The 23,948-nt window shown below is 35.5% G+C and overlaps 2 protein-coding genes across 2 annotated transcripts; both read right to left on the bottom strand.

Annotated features, from left to right (window-relative positions):
- Positions 1 to 1,202: 1,202 nt before the first annotated feature.
- On the bottom strand, positions 1,203 to 2,081 carry LOC123898574 (latex serine proteinase inhibitor-like). Its single transcript, XM_045949563.1, has one exon. It carries the CDS (start codon positions 2,013 to 2,015, stop codon positions 1,374 to 1,376), a length of 642 nt encoding a protein of 213 aa, XP_045805519.1. The 5' UTR covers positions 2,016 to 2,081; the 3' UTR covers positions 1,203 to 1,373.
- Positions 2,082 to 11,397: 9,316 nt separating this feature from the next.
- Positions 11,398 to 12,420, bottom strand: LOC123897511 (kunitz-type elastase inhibitor BrEI-like). The gene has a single exon (XM_045948187.1). It carries the CDS (start codon positions 12,301 to 12,303, stop codon positions 11,662 to 11,664), a length of 642 nt encoding a protein of 213 aa, XP_045804143.1. The 5' UTR covers positions 12,304 to 12,420; the 3' UTR covers positions 11,398 to 11,661.
- Between the last annotated feature and the right edge of the window lie 11,528 nt (positions 12,421 to 23,948).

Genomic DNA, 23,948 nt, shown 5'->3' with positions numbered 1-23,948 from the left:
GAAACATGAGTCAAGAAGTCGGCATCTGAGAAGACTCCAAGTTTAGCGAAGAAATTTGAACATTGATTCCCCTCTCTAACTGTGTGATAAAGGGAAACATTGGTTTGAGAGAGTAGCTCTTTTATATCGTGTAGTTTCACTAGTTTGTTTATATATATAGTATTTAAAAATATTATTTACTTTTTTTCGTAAAAAATATTATTTACTTATGACTATGTTTTATTTTATTTTTATGAGTTCTAACTTATATTTTACTAGCGGGCCAGGCAGGCGGTGAATAATATCAACCATTTCTCTCCCTTGCCATAATTGTTTCCCAGAAGAGCAGAAGTAATAACCAAGACCATCCATAATACAAAGATCTTTTCATTAAGAATAGGTACTCTCAATGGGGAAGAAAACAAACGGTACTTATAGGAGAGATGTGTTTTGTTTTACCAAGCTCTCTTTTCGCATCAACCACATATTTTTAATATTAAAAAATTAAAATATAATGATATAGAGTTATTGATAGACGGAAAGAATGTCATCTATTTTTTAGTCAAAAAAGATAATGACATTCCTCCATCTCATATTAAATGATATATTTATATATTTTGTATAGTTTAAGAAAAATATAATAATTAAAAAATAGAATCAGACTTGTACTTAATTGCCATTAAAAAGAATAGATGACTTACATTTTTTTTTACTAAAGAATAAATGACTTACTCAAGAGTGATGAAAGTAGTATTATCCATGTTCCTAAATATAAGACTCTCCGTGTAATTTTTTTATAAGATCCTTTTTGAATTTTCAATCATATTAATTACTTCATCCGGACAGATGTTCTTTGCCAAGATTTTTTCCCAAAAGAACAGAAGCAGTAAGGAACTAAGTGTTGTTTGAATTGACTTAATTTTGAATTTATATAAATTAAAATAGCTTATGCAAATAAATAATTTTTTACGTATTATTCATAAATTTTTCAAGGTAGTTTATGAAAAAATAGATTATAAAGATACAATTATCATTACTGAAAACTTATGAATTACCATAACAATATACTACTTATTTGCATATGTTATTTTTATAAGCTAAAAAATAAGTCAATTCAAATGTGTCCTAATTATACTTAAAAGAACCTGTTGGTGGATCATAGAATTATAAATTAACAACTAATAAATGCGAGGGGGGAAAATAGAGAAATTCGAGACATTGTATGAGCAAAATAAGCAAACTTCATTTCACTTTATTAGACAAGAAAAAGAAAATGGCAAATCTTAAAACAAAGACAAGTAGTTTGTCTGTGTGCACTTATGTGGCTTATTATGGTTCCAAGTTCCTTATTTATCCAACTTAACTACTAAGCACACAGTTAAAACTTAATGAAACTACACACCACTCAAATCTTGATACATCTCAAGAGGAAAAGTGGAAGCCTTATGAAACCTAAAATAGTAAGGTTCATCAATACCTTCACCAAGAGCCAAAACTTTAGTTCCATCAGAATCTACAAAAGTACCAACAGTAGTACAAAGAGCACCATAAACAAAAGAAGGACAATACTCAAAGCTATAAATATCATAAGCATGTTCTCCTTGAAGCTTCACAATCTTGAACTTGCTATAAAGATCTCCAGCTATACCACGAGTGCTCACAAACCATAAATCAGCTCCAACCTTTGTTATCTTCCATATTCTTGAGTCTTGAACGCATGGACCCAGAATTTGAATACGAATGGTGAGATCAGTGAGTGTTGGAATGAAATCAAGATCACCTGGTGGAGTGAATAATATTGGCTCGCCAATTGAGTTAGGGTCGCGAATTACATCGAGAGGACATGTTTTGTTTCTTGTCTCTCCCAATCTTATGCCACCATTGTTGGCCCAAAGTGGCCATGCATAGTAACCTACTCTTGGTTGAAGAGGGTTACCTTCCATGTCTACAACTGGCTCTGGTTCAGCTCCTTGTAGTGGTTTTGTGTTGAACAACACCAAGAGAGAAATTAGGAAACATAGTGGAATGAATTTCATTGTTTCTTTGATTCTTTTTTGAATTTTGGCTTATGATGTTTGTGTTGTGAGTTTCTTAGAGTTAACTACACGATCATTTATATAGAGATAATTAATGCATAAGGTTTAATTTGGACATGTTTATGTGGTGATGATATAGAAAGTTGCCTGTATGTAACACATGGTTTATGTTTGTCTATATGAGTCTCGCTAACGTGTGTCATAGAGACACATGTACTCTAAGGATATATTGTTAAGGAAACAAAAAATAAAATTATTGTTGCATTGAAAAATACAACAATTTAAATTTTGAAAAAGTTGAATGCACAACTTTTAAGATAAATATTTTTATATTTAATTGTTTATCACGTGCCTTTAGAATACATATCAGCATTTGTCTCTTTTTATTTTGTTGTCATATCCACCTATTCAAGAACCAATTTGTTGTTGGTAATACATGGTTTAGGTTACTTGTTGAGAAAATTTACATTTACCTTTAAAATATCTCTCTCAGTTTTACGATCAGTGTCATTTTAACAAAACAATATTATTTTAAAATGAAAGGAATTTAAACTTGGTAACATTGAAATGGACGGAGTATTATAACAGTTCGGAATGCCTAATTTAAGTGATGATGTTTGTTGTGAATTTGTCTAACAAATCACACCAATAAAATAACTTGATGTGTGGAGCAATAGAACGACAACCAATAACAAGCTGAATAAGCCATAATTATAACAACACCGATAAAGAAGATAAAGAAGAAGAAAGAACACAATATTTGTTTACCCAGTTCGATCAAACAATGACCTAGTCTGGGGGAGAGAGCAGCCCCTCCCGTTCCACTATATCAAATAAGTAACTTTACAAAAGAAATTCTCAATTGAGTTACAAGAATTAATCCTAATTCTACCCAAAACTTGAATCTCTTCCCTTGACCAAGAGACTCAATTTGATATGTGTTTCCCAAGGTGTATCACAAAGATAGTTCGTCCACCCTAGAGTTGTACCAAGAGAAAACTTTTTTTCATCTCTAAAACCCTAGCCCTTGTGTGGTGGCAAACCCTAATCCTTGTCTCTACATGATTCCTCTCTCTCTTCCTCAATTTTTCTATGAATAAAGTGATCCCTATTTATAGAAAAATATATGCCAAAAAACTAGTAACAAATCTATTTTAAAATAAAACAAATTCAAGTCAGAGTGCCCCCCAAGAAAAGATTTTTTTCACAAAAAATCAACAAACCCGCGTATTTCCACCTGGGGCGCAGGAAATTTCTCCTGGGGCGGAAAAACATAAACTTTTTCCTTTTCCTGCACACAAATTTCGCCTAGGGCGAAAATTTTCCGCCTAGGGCGAAAAAACAGCAACTTGAAAAATTTCTGACTTCTTGTTACCGAGATTTCAAGGCTTATCCAACAATTCTCCACCTTGTCTTTATTTTCAAGGCATATCCAACAATTTACCATTTTTGAAAAATAAAATAATTGCCCACGTACTCACCACTCACACTCACATTATTTTCTCCAGTTCTTCTTCTCGGATTGTATGTCAATCTCAAGCATTGCACTTACCTATATAGTAATTTTTACTTGAGCACAACCCCAAATAATATCCACTTAGGCAGTGGCGGAGCCAAGAAAAAATGTTGGGGTGGGCAACTAAAAAACTTATAAAACGAAAATTATATTGTCTACAAAAATTTAAGTTATAATAAGCAGATCATATTTAAATTATATTGTCTACAAAAATTTAAGTTAAAATAAAATAGGAAAAATGCAAAAAATAAAATTAGAAGGGGTCGAACACTAGGCTACTTCTTTAAGTTTGTGATGTAACACACCAATAAATATATATAGCATAACTTATAATTTTATTAAAATTCGTAGGGCATATTAGTAATTTCCTATTTATTTGGGGTGGGTCATGGCCCAGCCATGCCACCCCTAGCTCCGCTACTGCACTTAGGCGCACACACACAAAATTGAAAAAAAAAAGTTAAATAATTTAGTCACATCATCACTACAAGAAAACATTCATTTACCGGCGGAAATTACTGGCGGTTTTGGCCCTCTGTAGCTTACTGGCGGCCTAAGCCCCCAATAAGTATAAAAACCGCCAAAGTTGTTTCATAAAATAATAAAATAAACATGTCATATAATAATTCTGTTTTAATTTTTATTTAAATAAAAAAAAAGTTTTTTTTTTTAAAAATAAAATGTTTTATATTTAAATAATAAATAATGATGTTTTAAATTAAAACTATTAAATTTTATATTTAAATAAAATAAAATGTTTTTTTAAAGCAATTAATATTTAAAAAAACATTTTTTTAAAACAAAATAATTAATTAAAAACGTTTTTTTTTTTAAAAATTCGAATAAGCCATAGTGGCGGTTCAGGCCGTCGCTAACTGGTCAAATCTGAGAATTGGTAGTGGCAGTCTAGGCCGCCAGTAGTTCTGCTGCAGGCTTCTGACATTATTATTTTGCGGCGGTCTAGGCCTCCAGTAATGGCTTTGGAACATGAAATGACCGTTGCTGGCTTGTGGCGGTCTGGGCCGCCAGTATATTTCGCCATGCCAGTTTGCGACGGCTTTGACCGCCAAGAACGTTACCGGTGCCTTATTTACTGGCGTAACGTGGCCGCCAGTTGGCCGCCACTAATTATTCACATGGACTTAGAAATAAACAAATTTGGCCCGTTTCATGTCATGATGTCAAACAAATTTGGCCAGTTATTTAGTATTTTTTTGGGTAAAGTAATCTTTTGAGATTTAAAGTGAATTCTATTGATTTGATGATAATTTGAAAATTTTTCAAAATGATGAAAATTATGATCTATTTTGTTCAAGTTAAATTTAGAGAATTTCAAAATGACACATAAAATCAAAGAATTTGAAATTTATTCTTCTCTATAAACTTTAAAAAATTATTAATTGATCGAAAAACCTAAAATCGACGATAAACATTAAAATTGGCCAAAAAACCAAAAATCGACTGTAAACCCTAAAATCGGCCGAAAACCCAAAAAATCGGCAGAAAAACCTAAAATCGGCCAAAATCCCAAAAATCGACTATAAACCATAAAATCGACCAAAAACCCAAAAAATCAACTGAAAAACAAAAAAAAGTGCCGAAAAACCCAAAGTCGACCCTAAACCCAAAAAACTCGGCCAAAAACTTAAAATCGGCAAAAATTCAAAAAATTGACTATAAGCCCTCAAATCGACCAAAAATCCAAAAAATCGGCTAAAAAACCAAAAAAATGCCGAAAAAACCAAAGTCGACCCTAAACCCAAAAAACTTGGCCGAAAACCTAAAATCGGCCAAAATCCCAAAAATCGACTATAAGCCCTAAAATCGGCCGAAAACACAAAAAATCAACTGAAAATCCAAAAAATCGGCTGAAAAGCAAAAAAAATGCCGAAAACCTAAAATCGGTCAAAATCCCAAAAATTGACCGAAAACCCAAAAAATCGACCAAAAAACCTAAAATCGGTAGAAAAACCTAAAATCGGTCAAAATTCCAAAAATCGACTATAAACCAAAAATCGGCCGGAAAAACTTAGAATCAACCATAAACCCTAAAATCGACCGAAAACTCAAAAAATCGACTATAAACCCAAAAAAACTCGGTTGAAACCAAAATCATTTGATATATTATTGAGATACATTAAAATTAGCGGTTTGAGTGTTTTTTTATATGTCGTTAATCTTTATGAGTCTCAATAGCGTATCAAATGATTTTGGATTTGTCTGAAATTTTACACAAATGATCTATATGATATAAACTTTCAATCCAACGGTGGATTTTATAAAATTTATATTGGTTAAAACGTTATTGAGAGGTGTAACATTTGGTATCAAACTAGTTGGTGTCATTTGATCCTGACCATATATATATATATATATATATATATATATATATATATATATATATATATATATATATATATATATAATATAACATTAATCGGAAATCATTTGATACGTTAATGAGATACATCAAAATAACGGCTTACGAACATTAAAAAAATGAGTTAATTTTGTTGGGAGAGATCAACCCCTTAATGTATCTCAGTTACCTCGAGATGATTAGTCTCTGCAGTTGCGCGCAAAAAATACATTTGGTTTAAAAAAAATAGTCAACTTTGTCAATGACACAACTCAATATTCATGTTACAAAAATAATTGTCTATATTTTTTTTTTTAAAAAAAAATTCATATAAATTTACAAAAATAAAAAAGCTTCAACGCTTGCTCCAACTGGTTTGATCATTTATGTAAATTCATTTGTAGTATCAATATGTCAATTTTGATTTGCATAATGATCAACCAATTTTATGTGAAGATAATTGTTTAACATTTATACTTTTAGGCTCTAAGCAAATTCCCATATTCTAGCTATGCTTGGAGCTTGCAAATTGTAATCCTTGAAAAAGCCCAGTAGACTACACTACTGTTAGCAAAGTTTGTGCATCCAGAATGAAATTAAGGTGTGTAATTTATTATAAAGAAATTAATTACTTTTGCATCTTTTAAGTTTTACTTTTTCAATGAAAGAACAAGGTTTACAGTACAATGCTTGCTGTGCACATAGTGTTCAATTAGACGTAAATGATTTTATTGTGGCCGGGGGTATGGAAAACATGTCTAATACTGTACCGACATACTTGTTGTAGTTTGTGTTGTAGTTTGTGGTGTTGGATCCTTGTTAGGCTTTGGTTGGTTGGAGGCTCTCGTGTGTTGGTTATACTCGGTGATTGATTCTTATCTCTATTTTGAGGGTTTTCTTTGGATCTGTTTGTGGTGGCCGATGAAGGTCTTTAGTTTAATTTTGTGTCTTTTTGTTTACATTAATTTTTATGGAGTGTACTTGCGTCACTCCTTTGTATATTATGAACTATCTCTGGTATTTTTTTATTAATATATAATATTATTTGTCATTTAAAAAAGGTTTAAATATGTTGTTGGTCCCTGCAGTTGTAGCTCATTTTGGTATTGATCCCTGCAATTTTTTTTGTTTGGTATAAGTCCTTACACTTTGAATAAAATTGGTTTTAATCCCTCCTGTTAGTTTGACCGTTACAAAAATGGAAGAAACTAACAGAGTACCACGTGGCACAATCATTTTATGTCACGTGGCACAGTCAAAGTCATAATTTTTTATTTGTTTTAATGTTATTAGTTTGATAATTTTATTCTTTTCCAAAAAAAAAATGTTTTATAATTTTATTAATAAACATTAAAATAACCATCACCACCAATATGTGTGGATCTTTCAATTCATCGTTCAATCACCACCACCAATATGTTCATGTTCATCATCATCACACCACCACATCTTGCGACGAATTGTAGCCGGCGCCGCTGCGATTTATTCTCGTTTCTGCCTATGTTGTTCGAGTTTGTGGCTCTGTAACTGTCTCACTTTGTGAATCACGTCATCGTTTTGCAACTAGCGTTCGAGTTCGTGCAACGATCGCTCTCTGTGATTGCTTGTAATCATGTTGTTTGTTTCATAGTGGGAAGCGGCGGAATGTTTTTTGTTGTTTGTCCTTTGTGCCACTTTGTTCTTTTATTTTATTTAATTGAAAAGATGAAGATGAAAACATGGTGATGATGGTGGTTTTTTTTTTTTTTTTTGATAAGCATGGTGATGGTGGTGGTGAAATTCAGAGGTAGAAGATGAAGACACAGTGGTAATTAGTAATATAATATATTAAAACAAATTTAAAAACAATATATAGGTATGACTTTGACTGTGCCACGTGGCATAAAATGATTGGGCCACGTGGCACTCCGTTAGTCTCTTCTGAAATCTGGCACGCAGTGAACACAATGCTGCACAAGATGCTATAACATATGTTGCAGCAAGACAGTCGCAGAACACGGTAAATAAATAAATAAATTGCAGAATAATAAATAACACAGATAGTTGTTAACCCAGTTCAGTGCAACGTCACCTACTCTGGGGGATACCAATCCAGGAATGAATCTACTATAATAGCTCTAGTTCAAAGCCCTCGACCAACACCCGATACTTGACTTATCACCTAGACACTACCCGTGCAATCCTACCTAAGAACCTCTTAGATAATGAGACCCCGTCCCAAATTCCCTCTAACAACACGTACTATGTTGCTGTCAATAATAATAATCAGGATGGAGACACTCTCCTAGAAACTAGACCACACTCTTGCTTAAAAGCTTATGAGTGAATCACACACGCTAACTCCGTGCTTCAAAGCTTAGGAGTAGCTTACAATAAACAACCAAAACACAGTCCTAAACTTGCATCAAATAGACACAAGAAAGGCCGACAAAAGACACACACTCTAAACCTTAAAAACGCACACTTTTTGTAATACAAGGTTTAGAACACACAAGTTGTAAAGGCTTGAGGCTTCACATATTTATAGTCTTCAATTGTCTTGATGTCCAAGTTAGGTCTTCAGACATATACAGCTGTAGGAATTGCGGCCCAACCCTATATTAATTTCAAAAATATAATTTGTTTGTTTCATGTGTTACCAAACAAAAAAACGCAAAAATATAATATAATTATATTTTTGTTTTAAATAACATTCCTTCAGCCGACTTCAATAAAACTTGCTGAGCAAGACTCGTTTTGCCCAGGCGCACGTGCTAGAATATATAATTGAAGCAAATCTTGATTGAGATTTGAAATAAAAATTCTGCACGAAAACAGAGCATCAGTATGCTGTACTATGATGCTACCGCACCCCAGTCCAGCATCTGGCTGGTTGGCTTTTGCAAAAATGTAGCCAATCAAAACACCAACATCTTCCATTTTTGTAACGGTCAAACCAACTGCAGGGACTAAAACCATTTTTATTCAAAGTGCAAGGACTTAAACCAAATAAAAAAAATTGCAGGGACCAATATCAAAATGAGCTACAACTGTAGGGACCAACAACATATTTAAGCTTTAAAAAAAAAAAAAAAAACTTCTACTGATATTGACATGAAGTAGTTTATAAATTTGAGTGAATGATCAATCACATGTTTTATGATAATGGCATGGGTATGAGTAGGAAAAATAGATTGGGGTGAATGTTAATTTGGAAAATTATTGTGTGAACTATCTAGAACTCTCGAAATGACGTTTTTTTTTTCTTTCGGTATGAACTTTTTCTATTGAGTATCGGGTCGGTAGGGTGAAACTAGAGGGGGGGAACAGGCCAGGCCGGCCTACGGGGCCTTAAGGCCTAGCCTACATAAGCTCAGGTCAGGTCAGCCTATTTCTTTAAATAGAGCAGGCCAAAACTTTTTTATAAGCCTATTTAGTTAAATAGGTCAGGCTATATACCATTAAAAAAGTCTTTTAGACTATCTCCAATGGTGAATACTTATTTTTAAGTACTAGTACCTAATATAGGTACAATCATTGAAGCAAAACATAAATGAGTACTTATTAGGTACTAGTTCTACAATAAGAAGTGATACCTATATAATTTTTATGGGACTCATTTATAATAATGTAGAGTTATTGGAGAGATGTGTTATTAGTGAGAACAATTTAGAACTTTTTAAAATGTGTTGGGTTGGAGAGATTGAGTACTTAGGAGGTACTATTATTAAAAAATTTAAAATAAATGATGTGTACACGTGAGGCCCAGTTAAGTACTCAAAAATGAGTAGCTCAATTGTGGATGCTCTTAGTCTACTAGGCCGGCCTATTTAAGTTAATACGAATAATATTTTTATTACTATCATTATTTATATATTAAAATTTGTACTTTAATTAAATTATAAATTATTTAACTTTTTCAATATATTATTATAAACTAGAATTGAAATATGATGACATATATAGTCAACGTCTCTAAAATATCATGTTAAATATCAAAAGGACATTGGTTTATTAGTTCATAAGTATATTTAAAAATAAATATAATTATATATTTAAATATGTTTATGTGAAATAGACTTTTAAATAGGCTAACATGTCACATTAAACTTTCAAAAGGCCAGACTCAGGCCTAAAAAATAAGTCTATGATAGGCCACAAGCCAGGCTCAGACTTTCAATTTTTTTACAGGCCAGACTTAGGCTAGTTAAAGTTTAGCTCGGCCTAGCCTATTCCCACCTCTAGGTGAAACGTTCATATTGGAAATGGTTCCTAGGTAAAAATCTTGGATCCCCCTTGTTCCTTTTACGAGTGAAGTATGCACCCTATTTTTTGTTGGAACCAATAGAGTTTATCTTGCTTGGTGGTTGATCATTGTCTCTCTCTAAGGGGTCCTTATGATCTTGCGGTGGTGGATTAGATGTGTTTAGCTTTTGGTGTGTCTTCTTGTAACTATGACTGTGTATTTATAATGAAAATGTTATTGACGACAGTGATGGTGCTGCTGCATTAGTTTTGATGAGCGGAGACAATGAACTGAAGTACATAATTTATTTAGATATGAATACACCTTGACGTTGTTAAAAACAAAAAGAGAAATGTTCCAGCCATACTGCTATATATTCACATTATTTGTACGGGAGGATGTGAAGATATACACTGAGGAAGAAACCATTTGATGATAACGATGGGGCATCTTTTATATAAGTGTACTATTACTAGGAAAGTAAATGTATCGTTACAATGATTGTGTGGGTACATATGAACCTTTGATGTAATCCCTCTGTCCCTTAATATAAGTTTTTATTGTGATTTTTCACAAATATTAAGAAAAGTTGGTAGTGTAATAAATGTGTATTTTTTGAGTATTACAATTACTAAATTGTTCTTAGTGAAAAGATGTATTTGTAGTTGACTTTTAGGATAGGGTTATATTTGAAAAAGTAATAATAAATGTATCTAGGAAATTGAAAATGAGTTTATATTTAGAGACAAATTTTATCTTTAAAATGATACTTATAATTAGGGACCGAGGGAGTACATGACTATAGATGAAAGCATAAGTTTTTTTTTTGTTTGACAAAAAGATAAAAGCATTAGTTGAGCATTTTAATATTATTAGGAAAGTAAATGTATCAACATCTTTGATGTATTCATTCTCTCTCTAATTTATTTTTTTTACACAACATTCTCTCTTTTTTATATATAATTATTTTGCCATTAAAAAAAAATATTAATGCTAAGTTAAGCTAGATATTTCGTCGAAAAAAAAAGTTAGGCTAGATATAGATTTAATGTAATTATGGATTTTATGTATAATAATTTTTATTTATGATATTCATATTAATTTTTAGTTTAAACAAATATATTTTTTATTATTCAATTTTTTTAGCCATAAATTAAGTTAGAGACCGATTTAGTGACCAAATTTTTATTAACTTAAATCGGTCACTAAATTGATCTCAAAAATCAATCTTTAAATTCAGTCACTAATTCAGTTTTTGGCCTTAAAATAAGATAGAGATTGATTTAGTGACCAAATTTTTATTAACTTAAATCGGTCACCAATACAATGAGAGATTGCAAACAAAGAGGAGTACTCACAAAAGAAGAAAAACATATATATAAAGACGATACAAACACAAGAACCAGAAACAAACAGAAAGACACAAATCTTAAAAACAGAAACAAGTAGTACTCTGTCTAGTGTGCACTTTATGTGGCTTATTATGGTTCTAAATTCCTTATTTTATGACCCACACAACTTCACGTACTATGCACACATTATGAAACTACTCAGTGCTCAAATCTTGATACTTCTTGAGTGGAAAAGTTGAAGCCTTATGAAACCTAACATAGTAAGGTTCATCAACACCTTTACCAAAAGCCAAAACTTTAGTTCCATCAGTATCTACAAAAGTACCAACAGTAGTACAAGTAACTTCATAAGGAACACCCGAAGGACAGTACTTAAAGCTATAAATATCTCCTTCAAGCCTCACAATCTTGAACTTGGTATCAAGATCACCACTTCTTCCACCGGTGCTCACAAAGAAGAGGCCAGAGAAGCCAGATCCAACCAATGAAGCCTTCCATGTTCTTGAGTATTGAACACATGGACCCAGAAGTAGAATATCAATGGTGAGATCAGTGAGTGTTGGAACGAAATCAAGATCACCTGGTGGAGTGAAGAGTATTGGTTCGCCAATTGAGTTAGGGTTGCGGATTACATCGAGAGGACATGTTTTGTTTCTTGTTTGTCCTAATGTTATGCCTCCACTGTTGGCCCAAAGTGGCCATGCATAGTAACCTACTCTTGGTTGAAGAGGGTTACCTTCTATGTCTAAAACTGGTTCTGGTTCAGCTCCTTGTAGTGGTTTTGTGTTGAACAACACCAAGAGAGAAATTAGGAAACATAGTGGAATGAATTTCATTGTTTCTTTGAATCTTTTTTGAATTTTGGCTTATGATGTTTGTGTTGTGTGTTTCTTAGAGTTAACTACACGGTCATTTATATAGAGATAGGTGCATAAGGTTTACTATGGACATGTTTATGTAGTGATAATATAGAAAGTTAGTAGTATGTAACACGTGAAGGCTCAAATATCACTTATCAATAACCCTATAACGAATACGAATTATACAAAATTTACCATCGGATTGAAAGTTTATATCATATTGATCATTCATACAAATTTTTCAAAAAATTGAAAATCATTTGATGTGTTATTGAAACTCACAAAAATTAACGGTATTCAATACAAATTTATAGACCGTTAATCTTGTAAAATTTATATTCGTTATAAAGTTATTGACGTGCACCACTTGATTAACTCTTTCGTGTTAGAAAAAGTCTGTAACATATGGTTTATGTTTTGCTATATGGGTCTCCCTAATGTGTACTCTAAAATACATGTTAAGAAAATAAAAAATAAAATTATTATTACATTGAAAAATACAACAATTTGAATTTTGAAAAATTGAATGCACAACTTTTAAGAAAAATACTTTTATATATAAATTGTTTATCATATATTCTTAAAACACATATTAACGTTTGTCTCTTTTTATTTTGTTGCCATATCCACCTGTTCAAAGACCAATTTGTTGTTGGTAACACATGGTTTAGGTTACCTGTCGAGAAAGTTTACATTTACCTTTAAAATATCTCTCTTAGTTTTAAGATCTCTTAGTTGTTAGATTTAAATCACTAAATTAAGATTAAACACATATACATGTGATGACAAATCGTCACACTCTCTAATCCATGCCTATTTTAGCAACATTAGATACATTTTAGTAGGTTTTTAGCAATAAATATGAGAGAAATCTAACCATTCGCTTGATTACTTGTTTTGCAAGAAAACAGGAAAAACTGCAGGAAATGAATGATTTTCACTACGCTGGGGGCGTAGCCCATCACGCGCCGCGTGATGGAGCTCACAGGGAGCCAAGATTTTCACTCTGATCACGCGCGGCGTGATGCCTTACCACGCGCGGCGTGAAGCTTTGCTGAAGAAGAAGATTGTTCTCTGACTTGATCACGCGCCGCGTGATTCTGTTACCACGCGCGGCATAGTGATGGATTTACAACCACGCGCGGCGTGGTAGATCTGGCGCGCGGCGTGGTTGCCTTCTGTATATATATTTTCTGCATAATTCTGTTTTCGGGTTGGAAAATTCTGCAACTTTTCACTACATTCTGGTTTTGGAACTTGAAGATCGTGATTCAACACTCCAGCGGAGAGCTCCAAGCACATCGAGAGCATGGATCCACAAGCCATGGCGATGAAGCGAGGAAGCGTACGAAGAACGATGAGGAGCTAAACTCCTTGGAGGTAGGATCTAGGATAGTTTAGGATGTAGTTCAGCTGAATGTAACCTGCAATTGTGTAAGATCATACTCTCTTTATAGTGTTCATTCAATTCAAGTCTGTTTCTAATGCTTTACAATCCTTCATTAGTGTTGTAATGATTGTGAGTTAAGTCACGTGCGAGAGTATTGATTTAATGTCTGAACTGAATTGTATTGAGCGCTCGAGTGTCTCCGGTCGAGAGATTGAGGCATAGAGTGTAGCGAACGATTGACGCGCGTTAATATCATTCGTTGTAGGTAGCTTCCGCCCGAGAGATCGGGGGAGTATCGACAACGAATAGAGTGGATTTTGACAAGAGATTGCGATTCACTAATTTGTCGATCTAGTTGTGAACACTTGAGTAGTTCTTATACATTGTAGGTTGCATGCGGTTAGCTATAGACTAGATGATTCCGATGATTCTACCTCGCTTTTCCATTATTATCAAAGCACATTTTCTAGCAATTCATTACTCAACATACCCCCAATTTATGTGTATTTTCTATATAATGTCTATGAACACAATTCGACTAGTTTGATCACACAATCCCTGTGGATCGATATTTTATTACTACGTGATTTTCGTGCACTTGCGAAATTTAATCATCAAGTTTTTGGCGCCGTTGCCGGGGATTGTGATTGATTCAACTAGGCAATAGTGTTCATATTTTCTGTGTTTTCTTTATTATTTTCTGTTTTATATTTTTCTCCCGGAGCGTTCTACTTGTGTGTTTCATTGTGCATGCGGAGAACAGGTCCTCAAGAGCTGCAATTTGATCCGGAGATTGAAAAGACCGCTCGCGCAATTCGAAAGGCAACAAGGGAAGCTCAAGCTTCAAGGGGAACAGCTTTGCTAAGGGATACACCGGACTGTCAAGGAAGGACTGCAGCAACAATGGAGGATGAACAGGTTCCACCGGTTCCTCAACCGCCAAGGCGTACCCTTGGTGATTATGGGAGGAGAGACAATGACGCGTTGGCAAATCAAGGCTTTCAGCCGGAAAATCCTGTCTCATTCGACATCAAGAACACGGTCCTTTCCGCCCTAAAGGAAAATCCGTATTCAGGTTCGGAAGCTCAATGCCCGAACTTACACTTGTCTCACTTCTATGAAGCCTGCGACTATACCGATCCACCGGGGGTGAGCGAATCGGACAAAAGGCTGAGGCTATTCAAGCATTCTCTCACCGGCCGTGCTAAAGATTGGTTAGACACGATACCCGCCGGAACAATTGAGACTTGGAGACAGCTGGAGCGGAAGTTCTTAGATCGTTACTTCCCTATTCATAAGTTCCTAGAAAGAAGGGCTGAAATTAGCAACTTCGAACAAGCGGATGGTGAGACGTTGTATGATGCTTGGGAGAGGTTCAAAGTTTGTCTTAAAAGGTGTCCGAATCACGGTTTCGATGGCCACAATCAGATGCAAATGTTTACCCAAGGTTTGAGGGCTCAAACGCGAATGATACTTGACGCATCAGCCGGTGGTTCGTTGAAGAACCGTGACGAAACTGAAGCAAGAGAATTGGTGGAAAGCATGGCTCAAAACGAGTATAGAGCTACTAATGATAGGGGAGCCAAAAAGAAAGGCGGAGTGTTGGAATTGGATACTCAAACAGCTCTATTGGCACAGCAAAAGCTCATGACTAGCCAAATGGAAGCAATGATGAAGTTGCTGTCCAATCCACAAGTTCAATCTTCTCCAATAGGTAAAATTGACAATGTGCGCTGTGATTTTTGTTTGCAGGACCACCCTAATGGCGGATGCTTCCCGGAGGGTTCAGAGGAGGCTCGCTACTTGGCCAATTTTCGGAAGCCGTACAACAACAATAACAACGGTTCCGGGTGGGGGAATGGTATGCAAGGTCAAGGTACACAGCAACAGCAGCAAAGGCCTCCATCAAGGATGGAAGAGACTCTAAATCAGTTCATGCTCATGACCCAAAGCAACTTTGAAGCAATGAAATCGAGTCAAGCAACCTCTAACAAGAATCATGAAGCTTCTATAAAGAATCTTGAGGTGCAAATGGGTCAGCTGTCAAGACAGTTTTCTATGTTGCAAAACCAAGGAGGTTTCGGTGGAAACACTCATGATAATCCGAAAAATGAAACTTGCAATGGAATCACGTTGAGGAGTAGAGAGATACCGGAAAGGCCAGCTGTGGAGAAACCCTTGAAAAAGAAGGTCATTGAGGGAGAAGTTGAGAATAAGCAAGAGGTCGTAGTCGAAAATGAGCGATATGAGGGAGAAGTAGAAAAGGAAACTATACTTAAGGAAGTTGATATTAGTGAGGATGAGAAAGAAGAAGTTGAAAAACAGAGGGAGATAAAAGAAAAAGAGAGTAGGAAGGTTGAGAAAGGTAAAGGAGTTGATGAATCGCCATATGCTAGGATGCCTTTTCCTAGGAGAAAGAAAGTTAAGAATCTTGAGCGGGAGAAGGAGTTCAAGAAGTTCATGAAGGTGTTGAACAAGCTTGAGATGGCTATACCTTTAGTTGAGGCTTTGGAGCAAATGCCGAGTTATGCAAAGTTTTTGAAGGAGCTGCTCACAAAGAAAAGAAAACCATTAGATGATGAAATGGTAAGTATGACGGAAGAGTGCAGCGCCCTCATTCAACGGAAGCTACCTCAGAAAAAGAAAGATCCGGGGAGCTTTACAATCCCTTGTTCTATTGGAACGCTCACCATTGAAAAGGCCTTGTGTGATTTGGGTGCTAGCATTAATCTGATGCCGTTATCAATGATGAAGAGGATACCGGGAGCTGTAGCAAAGCCGACAAAGATGAGTCTCTCTTTGGCGGATAGATCGGTTGTGCATCCGGAAGGTATTCTCCATGATGTGTTGGTTAAAGTTGCTGGGTTTGTGTTTCCCGCAGATTTTGTGGTCTTAGACATAGAAGAAACTAGGGAATGGGAGCCTTTACTCCTTGGCAGACCCTTCCTAGCAACTAGCCGTGCCCTAATCGATGTAGAGATGGGCGAACTCATGCTAAGGACCGATGATCAGCAGGTTACATTCAATGTCTTTGATAAGATGGAGTGTGATGATGGAGACCCACAATGTTTTAAAATCCAGGTTTATGATCATATTGTTAAACATGCTCTTAAGTTACCTTGGAATGCGCACTACTTACCACATGGTGGCGCTTCTTCTCCGTGACCCGTAGGGGCATGGAACGTCAAGCATCGGGACGTTAAACAAGCGCTGGTTGGGAGGCAACCCAACAGTTTTTAATGTTTTAGTGTGTTTTCTTTTGAGGTATGTAGGTAGGTGTGCAGCAGAAGCAAGGACGAAAGCAGAACAGGGCAAAACAGAGTTCTACTACGCCGGGGGCGCAGTACAATCACGCGCGGCGTGATCCTTCATCACAGAGGAAGGAGTTTTCAGAAGCTATCACGCGCGGCGTAGGGGTATATCACGCGCGGCGTGAAAACTGGAGAAATATGGAGTCTCTGACTAAGTGGTTACGCGCCGCGTGATGGTTCTGACGCGCGGCGTGGCCTGTTTGAAAGGAGTTCTTGACCGTTACAATTGCTACTACGCGCGGCGTAGAAGGGCCACGCGCGGCGTGGTTACACAGGAAAGCGTGTAAAAATTTGAATTTCTTCATCTTCTCAACCACTCCATCCGTCCCATCATCAATTCACACGGTCTCCCACACGGAAAACTCCATTGACAACCCATTTTCACTCTCCAAACTTCTCCAATTTCACTTCTAATCACCTCCAATCATCCATTTCCTTCACAATCACATTATACCCATACCACCCACTCCTAATCCCACTCCAAATCCCTCATTTCATCTCATTTCACCATTTTCCCAAATTAACCCATTTCAATCTTTACAATATCAAGATGTTGACTCGGCTAACTGGAAAGGGAAAGAAGAAGAGTGATGCTAATCCACCACAAGAGCCTCCGAAGAAACCAAGAACGAAGATGAGTGCAAGCAAGGGCCAATCTTCTCGGTCTGCTCAAGCATCTCCTCCTCGCCGGAGCAATGTCACTCGGCAACAGGTTCATCCCCACTTCATCAGTGAAGTTCATGAGAAAAGGTACTCACAAATTCGAACCTTTACTATTAATCAAGAGAAGGGTTTTGGTGAGGATTTGTTGAAGGGTGTAGCTGAGTTAGGAAATGAGATAAAGTCTAGGGGATGGGAGAAATTTAATAAATTGATGATTAAAGATGAAGTGAATCCTGGAAATCAGATGTGGGCTAGGGAGTTCTTTGCGAATGCCTATTTACCAGATCAACCAATGTTTCCGGAGTATGTTTCTGTGGTTAGGGGTGTTAAAGTGAGTTATTCTTTTGAAACTATAAATAATCTGCTTGGTTGTGCTGCTGGAGGAGTGTGTGAACTCTTGCGTGATAGAGAGAGGATTGACAAGAGTGGGATCGAAGTTAGGGAGGAACTAAAGAATATAGTGTGTCGTCCGGGAGCAATGTGGCTGCCCCACTCTGCAGCTTCCCTCCCTAGAAGGTTGAGCTTAACAAGCTTTAATCCCGTTCACCGAGCTTGGGGTGAATTTTGGTTGAAGAATGTGAGGGTTGTTGGCAACAATTCAGAAATTCAGCTTGATAATGCACACGCGGTGCGATTGTTGGTTGAAGGGAAGTTTATTAATCTTGGGTATTGGTTACAAAAAGATCTTCATGAGATAGCCAATCATCCGAATCCGACCTTTACTTTGGGACATTGTAATCTCATCGCTGCTTTGTGTAGGGCGAATAATGTTCCCATGAATGTGCAAGAAGGTGATCTTCATCACGTCCGACCACTGTCTTTATCTTACTTCATCAAAAAGTTTGAGAGAGGTCCTATTGTGCCCCGAGGTGAGGGGAATGCCGCGAGAGAGGAAGCTTTGAGGGAAGAAGAAGAAATAAACCGGTTTGAAGAGGGTAACCATCCGGATCAACAGGGGGATCCGGCATATGAGTCTCAAGAAATACCGGCACATGCTCCTCCACGTTACTCTCATGATATGAATCAGCTTGCGTCCATGTTGCATCAAATGGAAATTTCTCAATATTCCGGGCTGCCGAATCTCTACTTTGATACCGCCTCTTCCATGTACACCGAGGCGATGACTTACCGGTCTACCTTCCCTCCTCCTACTTTTGGGACTTTGTATCCCGTTGATACGGATTGGGAGGCGCATCAGGCAAGGGAGCTGAACTCATTTCAGGCCAGGCAAGCATACAATTCGGGTCTGAGAACTTCTGAGTTGGCTGAGATCGAGAGGCGACGCCGGGTTGAGCAGGATGAGGCTGCTGCGATGGAGAGGGAAATGCTGGATGTGGATGGGCTGAATCTGAATTTGAATAGCCCGTTCACAAACTACTTCACTGGCCAGCCGGATGACGCGGTTTGATGTTGTTGGTTCTGATCTGCTGCTGCTGCTACTATTCTACTACTCTATCTCTATCTTTACTTAATTGTCTTTTATTTGCTTGGTTTGTAATAATATTCTGATGTTGCTTGGATATTAGCTGGATATTTTGCTTATGTACTCTAAAATTGAATCTTCTTTTGTTTGATTGTGGAATGGTTTTTACTTCTAGAGTTTGTTTCAATATTTTGGCATGTTCTTTCTAGTCACTTGAGTATCAATTACTTGATTTTCTCCGTGTGTGATATGTGAAACTTGCAGTGCAATAGCTTGTTGCACTCATGTGATCAAGAGGCAAAGGAAGGGAACGCACACTTTTTGACCGGTTCTTTGATTCGACCCAACCGAGAGGTATTGAGCCAAACACTCCTTTTTCTTCTATGTGTGATATCCGCTCATGTATTGTCTCTCGATTTTGCTTGTCGTCTTTTTGTTTGATTGGTACTCTTGTAGCACACACGAGGCATGTTTCTTGGTACCTTTGAGCCTTTCTATCCACCCTTACATATAATTATCCTTTGCTTAACCAATTTGAGCTGAAAAAGAAAATGTATTTTTGCAAAGCCTTAAGAAATTTTTGATGAAAAAAGGAATGACTTTCTTGGAGGTTAGGCACCTAATTAGTGGTTGATGCGCATTGCTCACCACTAAGTTTGGGGTTGCTCTTTGGAATTAGCAACAAATAAAGTTTGGGGTGAGGGTACTAGAGAACTTACAAAAAGTTTTGATTTGAAAATTTTCAAAATTTGCAAGGCAAAGAAAAAGAAAAAAAAAGATGTATGAATGTGAAAATTAAAAAAAAAAATATAGAAAAGAAGTGATAGCCTTGAGTTCAAAGAATTGCAAAACCTTGTTTGATGATTTGGAAAAGTTCTCTAGTCCACTATATTTCAAAAGGGGTTTGGTTTATGAAAATGTTTTTTGACTAATAGGGGGATCTAACTCCAAGTTTTTCTACTACTTATCCCAAAATGTCACCATCCACCCTAGCCAAGCCACGTTATAACCCTAAAAGACCTCTAATGTGTGTGCACAAAATGAACCGAATGAATTCTTAGATTACTTGCAAAATCATTGTTGACTTGCATTGATGTGTTGATTTGAGTGAATTACCAAAAACTGAAGAGTGCATGTGAGTAGTGTGATGAAATCATAGAGCTTTGGTCGAAAAGTGTGAACTACTTGAAAATGTCTTGCGGGAACGATGGTGCAATTGAGCATTGTTTGCAGGTGGATCATTGATCATCAGGTGAGTCTCACGTATGTATGATTCGAGTGAATTTAAGGAAAGTGCCAAGGTCTTGACACAAAAGCTTGAGGTAAAAGTTGTTTCCTTGAGGACAAGGAAAGGTTTAAGTTTGGGGTTGTGATGACAAATCGTCACACTCTCTAATCCATGCCTATTTTAGCAACATTAGATACATTTTAGTAGGTTTTTAGCAATAAATATGAGAGAAATCTAACCATTCGCTTGATTACTTGTTTTGCAAGAAAACAGGAAAAACTGCAGGAAATGAATGATTTTCACTACGCTGGGGGCGTAGCCCATCACGCGCCGCGTGATGGAGCTCACAGGGAGCCAAGATTTTCACTCTGATCACGCGCGGCGTGATGCCTTACCACGCGCGGCGTGAAGCTTTGCTGAAGAAGAAGATTGTTCTCTGACTTGATCACGCGCCGCGTGATTCTGTTACCACGCGCGGCATAGTGATGGATTTACAACCACGCGCGGCGTGGTAGATCTGGCGCGCGGCGTGGTTGCCTTCTGTATATATATTTTCTGCATAATTCTGTTTTCGGGTTGGAAAATTCTGCAACTTTTCACTACATTCTGGTTTTGGAACTTGAAGATCGTGATTCAACACTCCAGCGGAGAGCTCCAAGCACATCGAGAGCATGGATCCACAAGCCATGGCGATGAAGCGAGGAAGCGTACGAAGAACGATGAGGAGCTAAACTCCTTGGAGGTAGGATCTAAGATAGTTTAGGATGTAGTTCAGCTGAATGTAACCTGCAATTGTGTAAGATCATACTCTCTTTATAGTGTTCATTCAATTCAAGTCTGTTTCTAATGCTTTACAATCCTTCATTAGTGTTGTAATGATTGTGAGTTAAGTCACGTGCGAGAGTATTGATTTAATGTCTGAACTGAATTGTATTGAGCGCTCGAGTGTCTCCGGTCGAGAGATTGAGGCATAGAGTGTAGCGAACGATTGACGCGCGTTAATATCATTCGTTGTAGGTAGCTTCCGCCCGAGAGATCGGGGGAGTATCGACAACGAATAGAGTGGATTTTGACAAGAGATTGCGATTCACTAATTTGTCGATCTAGTTGTGAACACTTGAGTAGTTCTTATACATTGTAGGTTGCATGCGGTTAGCTATAGACTAGATGATTCCGATGATTCTACCTCGCTTTTCCATTATTATCAAAGCACATTTTCTAGCAATTCATTACTCAACATACCCCCAATTTATGTGTATTTTCTGTATAATGTCTATGAACACAATTCGACTAGTTTGATCACACAATCCCTGTGGATCGATATTTTATTACTACGTGATTTTCGTGCACTTGCGAAATTTAATCATCAACATGCTTTGACAATATTATGACATATACTTTAGTACGGAAACAAAATAGTCATGGAAGCATGTATAAAATCATAGGATCGACAAGTTGATCTTTAGGAATACCTGGATCCATGGAAATGAGTCTTTTCAGCAGTGATCCTGAAACACAAAGAAATGACGGCTAGATTGGCTCTTCCTCAACCGGTACCCTGATGCCTTGATTCTCTTCAGATGGGGAGAAGAGAGTGTTTGCTTTCGTACGGTGTATTGGGGACCATAGCCTTATATAGGGTGATGACCCATTAGGGTTCCCATTATCCCAAAATGGGCCATCCTGACATCCACCCATTTGAGCCCATATCTAACTAATTAAATAATTAATTAATTCTAAATAGAAATCTAATAGCCTTTTAACTTTATTTGACCACTTAATCAATTTAGGCTCTTAATTGATAAATAGCTAATATAATTAATATAAATATATATGCCCACATAATAATTATTGGAATATAATAATTGAATAATATAAAATATTCCAACATTAGTTTTAATCAAGATGAGTGTCATTTTAACAAAACAATATTATTTCAAAATGAAAGTAATTTAATCTTGGTAACACTCATTTTGAGTTACCTATTTGTTGTCGGTAACACATGATTCATTTAAGTTACCTATTGAGATAGTTTGTATTTACCTTTAAAATAGGTGACTACTTCTCTACCCTCACATAAATTGAGGGTAGTTGCCCTATGCTGATGTGGCACCAATGAAATTCATCCATGTGTATTTAAGTCAAACATAATTAATTTTTTACCATAAATTATTTTGACTACTTTTATTTTCAATTATTTATATTTTATGTTACTAGTTTTCTTTAATTATATTTTAGACTATGTGTAAATATAATTAGAATTAATTTGATCATTGAATGCTTGTTTCTAAACATTATACTACTCTGTCCCAAAATATAAGGGAAAATTGGTCAAAGAAAGTTGATGTATTTGGTTAAAAATTTGGACTAGATACATCAACTTTAGTTGACCAATTTTCCCTTATATTTTGGGACGGAGAGAGTATATTTGATCATTCCTGTTTACTCATTGTAACCCATTACTTGGTGCAATTAATTCGATTCATTTGAGTTTTGAATTTTCAATTTTCTTACCCAACTGTATCGTACTATTTAGCAAATCCCCAAAAGAAAAATAGATGTACGTATCACATCACGTGGACTTACAAACAAATTTGGCCCATTTCATGTCAAACAAATATGGTCTGTTTGTACATTTGTGATTTTGGTTTGAATTTTTTTTTTCTTTTTCAGTACCATCTGAAATTTTAAAATACTCTACTCGAATTTTATATCTAAAAAATTTTAAAAATTTATTTTAGAATGTAAAATGAATAACTTTAATCATTGATTACTAAATTAAATATTTATATTATAATATAAATAGTGTACATTTGATTAATGAAATAATAGACTTTGTCAATGACACAACTCAATATTTATGTTAAAAAATAATTATTTATTCGAGTTTTATAACTCGAACTGTATTTTATTTACTCAGTTTTAGAACTCGAACATCCAAATATATATATAAAAAATTAGCTCTTGTAGTTGAGTAAATATATACCTCCTAAATTCTAATATGCTATCAAAGTCTATCCTAGATCCATTTGTTGTGGAGATGTTTCATATTTGTTCAGTCCTACACATGAATGTGTGTGTTAGAAGTTTCACATTGGCTAGAAATATGACATAGATAACCTTTTTTATGAATATTTAGAGTAATTTAATAAGTTTGATACTAATTAACTTTATTATTATTAGTGGTTAGTAGTAAACTTGATACTAATATTGTTTATGTTTTTTTTTTTTTATGAAAAATATTGTTTATGTTTTTTTTTTTTACAAAGTATTGTTTTTTATTAATTATTTATGTATTCTTATTTTTATGCGGTTTCTTCTTATTTTTTCTATAATTTTTTTATTGACTAAACTTTATATAATGTTTTTATTGTTTTTTTTCCTATTTTTATGTGTATAGATTGTTCTATTTTGTTTCTATCTATAATTTTTGTTCCTATTTTTAAGCATATCATTTTTTTGTATTTATCTTATATTTTTTCTATATATTTTTTTATAGTGAAATTACAATTAAAGATATAAAACTTACAACGTAGTTAAAAATAATAAGGATAATTTAGGAACTTTAGTGGTAATTGATTTTAATATATTAGTAATAGAAGTAAT

This window comes from Trifolium pratense, linkage group LG7 (assembly GCF_020283565.1).
Source record: "Trifolium pratense cultivar HEN17-A07 linkage group LG7, ARS_RC_1.1, whole genome shotgun sequence".
NCBI classification, from domain to species: domain Eukaryota; kingdom Viridiplantae; phylum Streptophyta; class Magnoliopsida; order Fabales; family Fabaceae; genus Trifolium; species Trifolium pratense.
The sequence above is the reverse complement of the archived record's forward strand: the minus strand, read 5'-3'. Positions and strand labels throughout refer to the sequence as shown.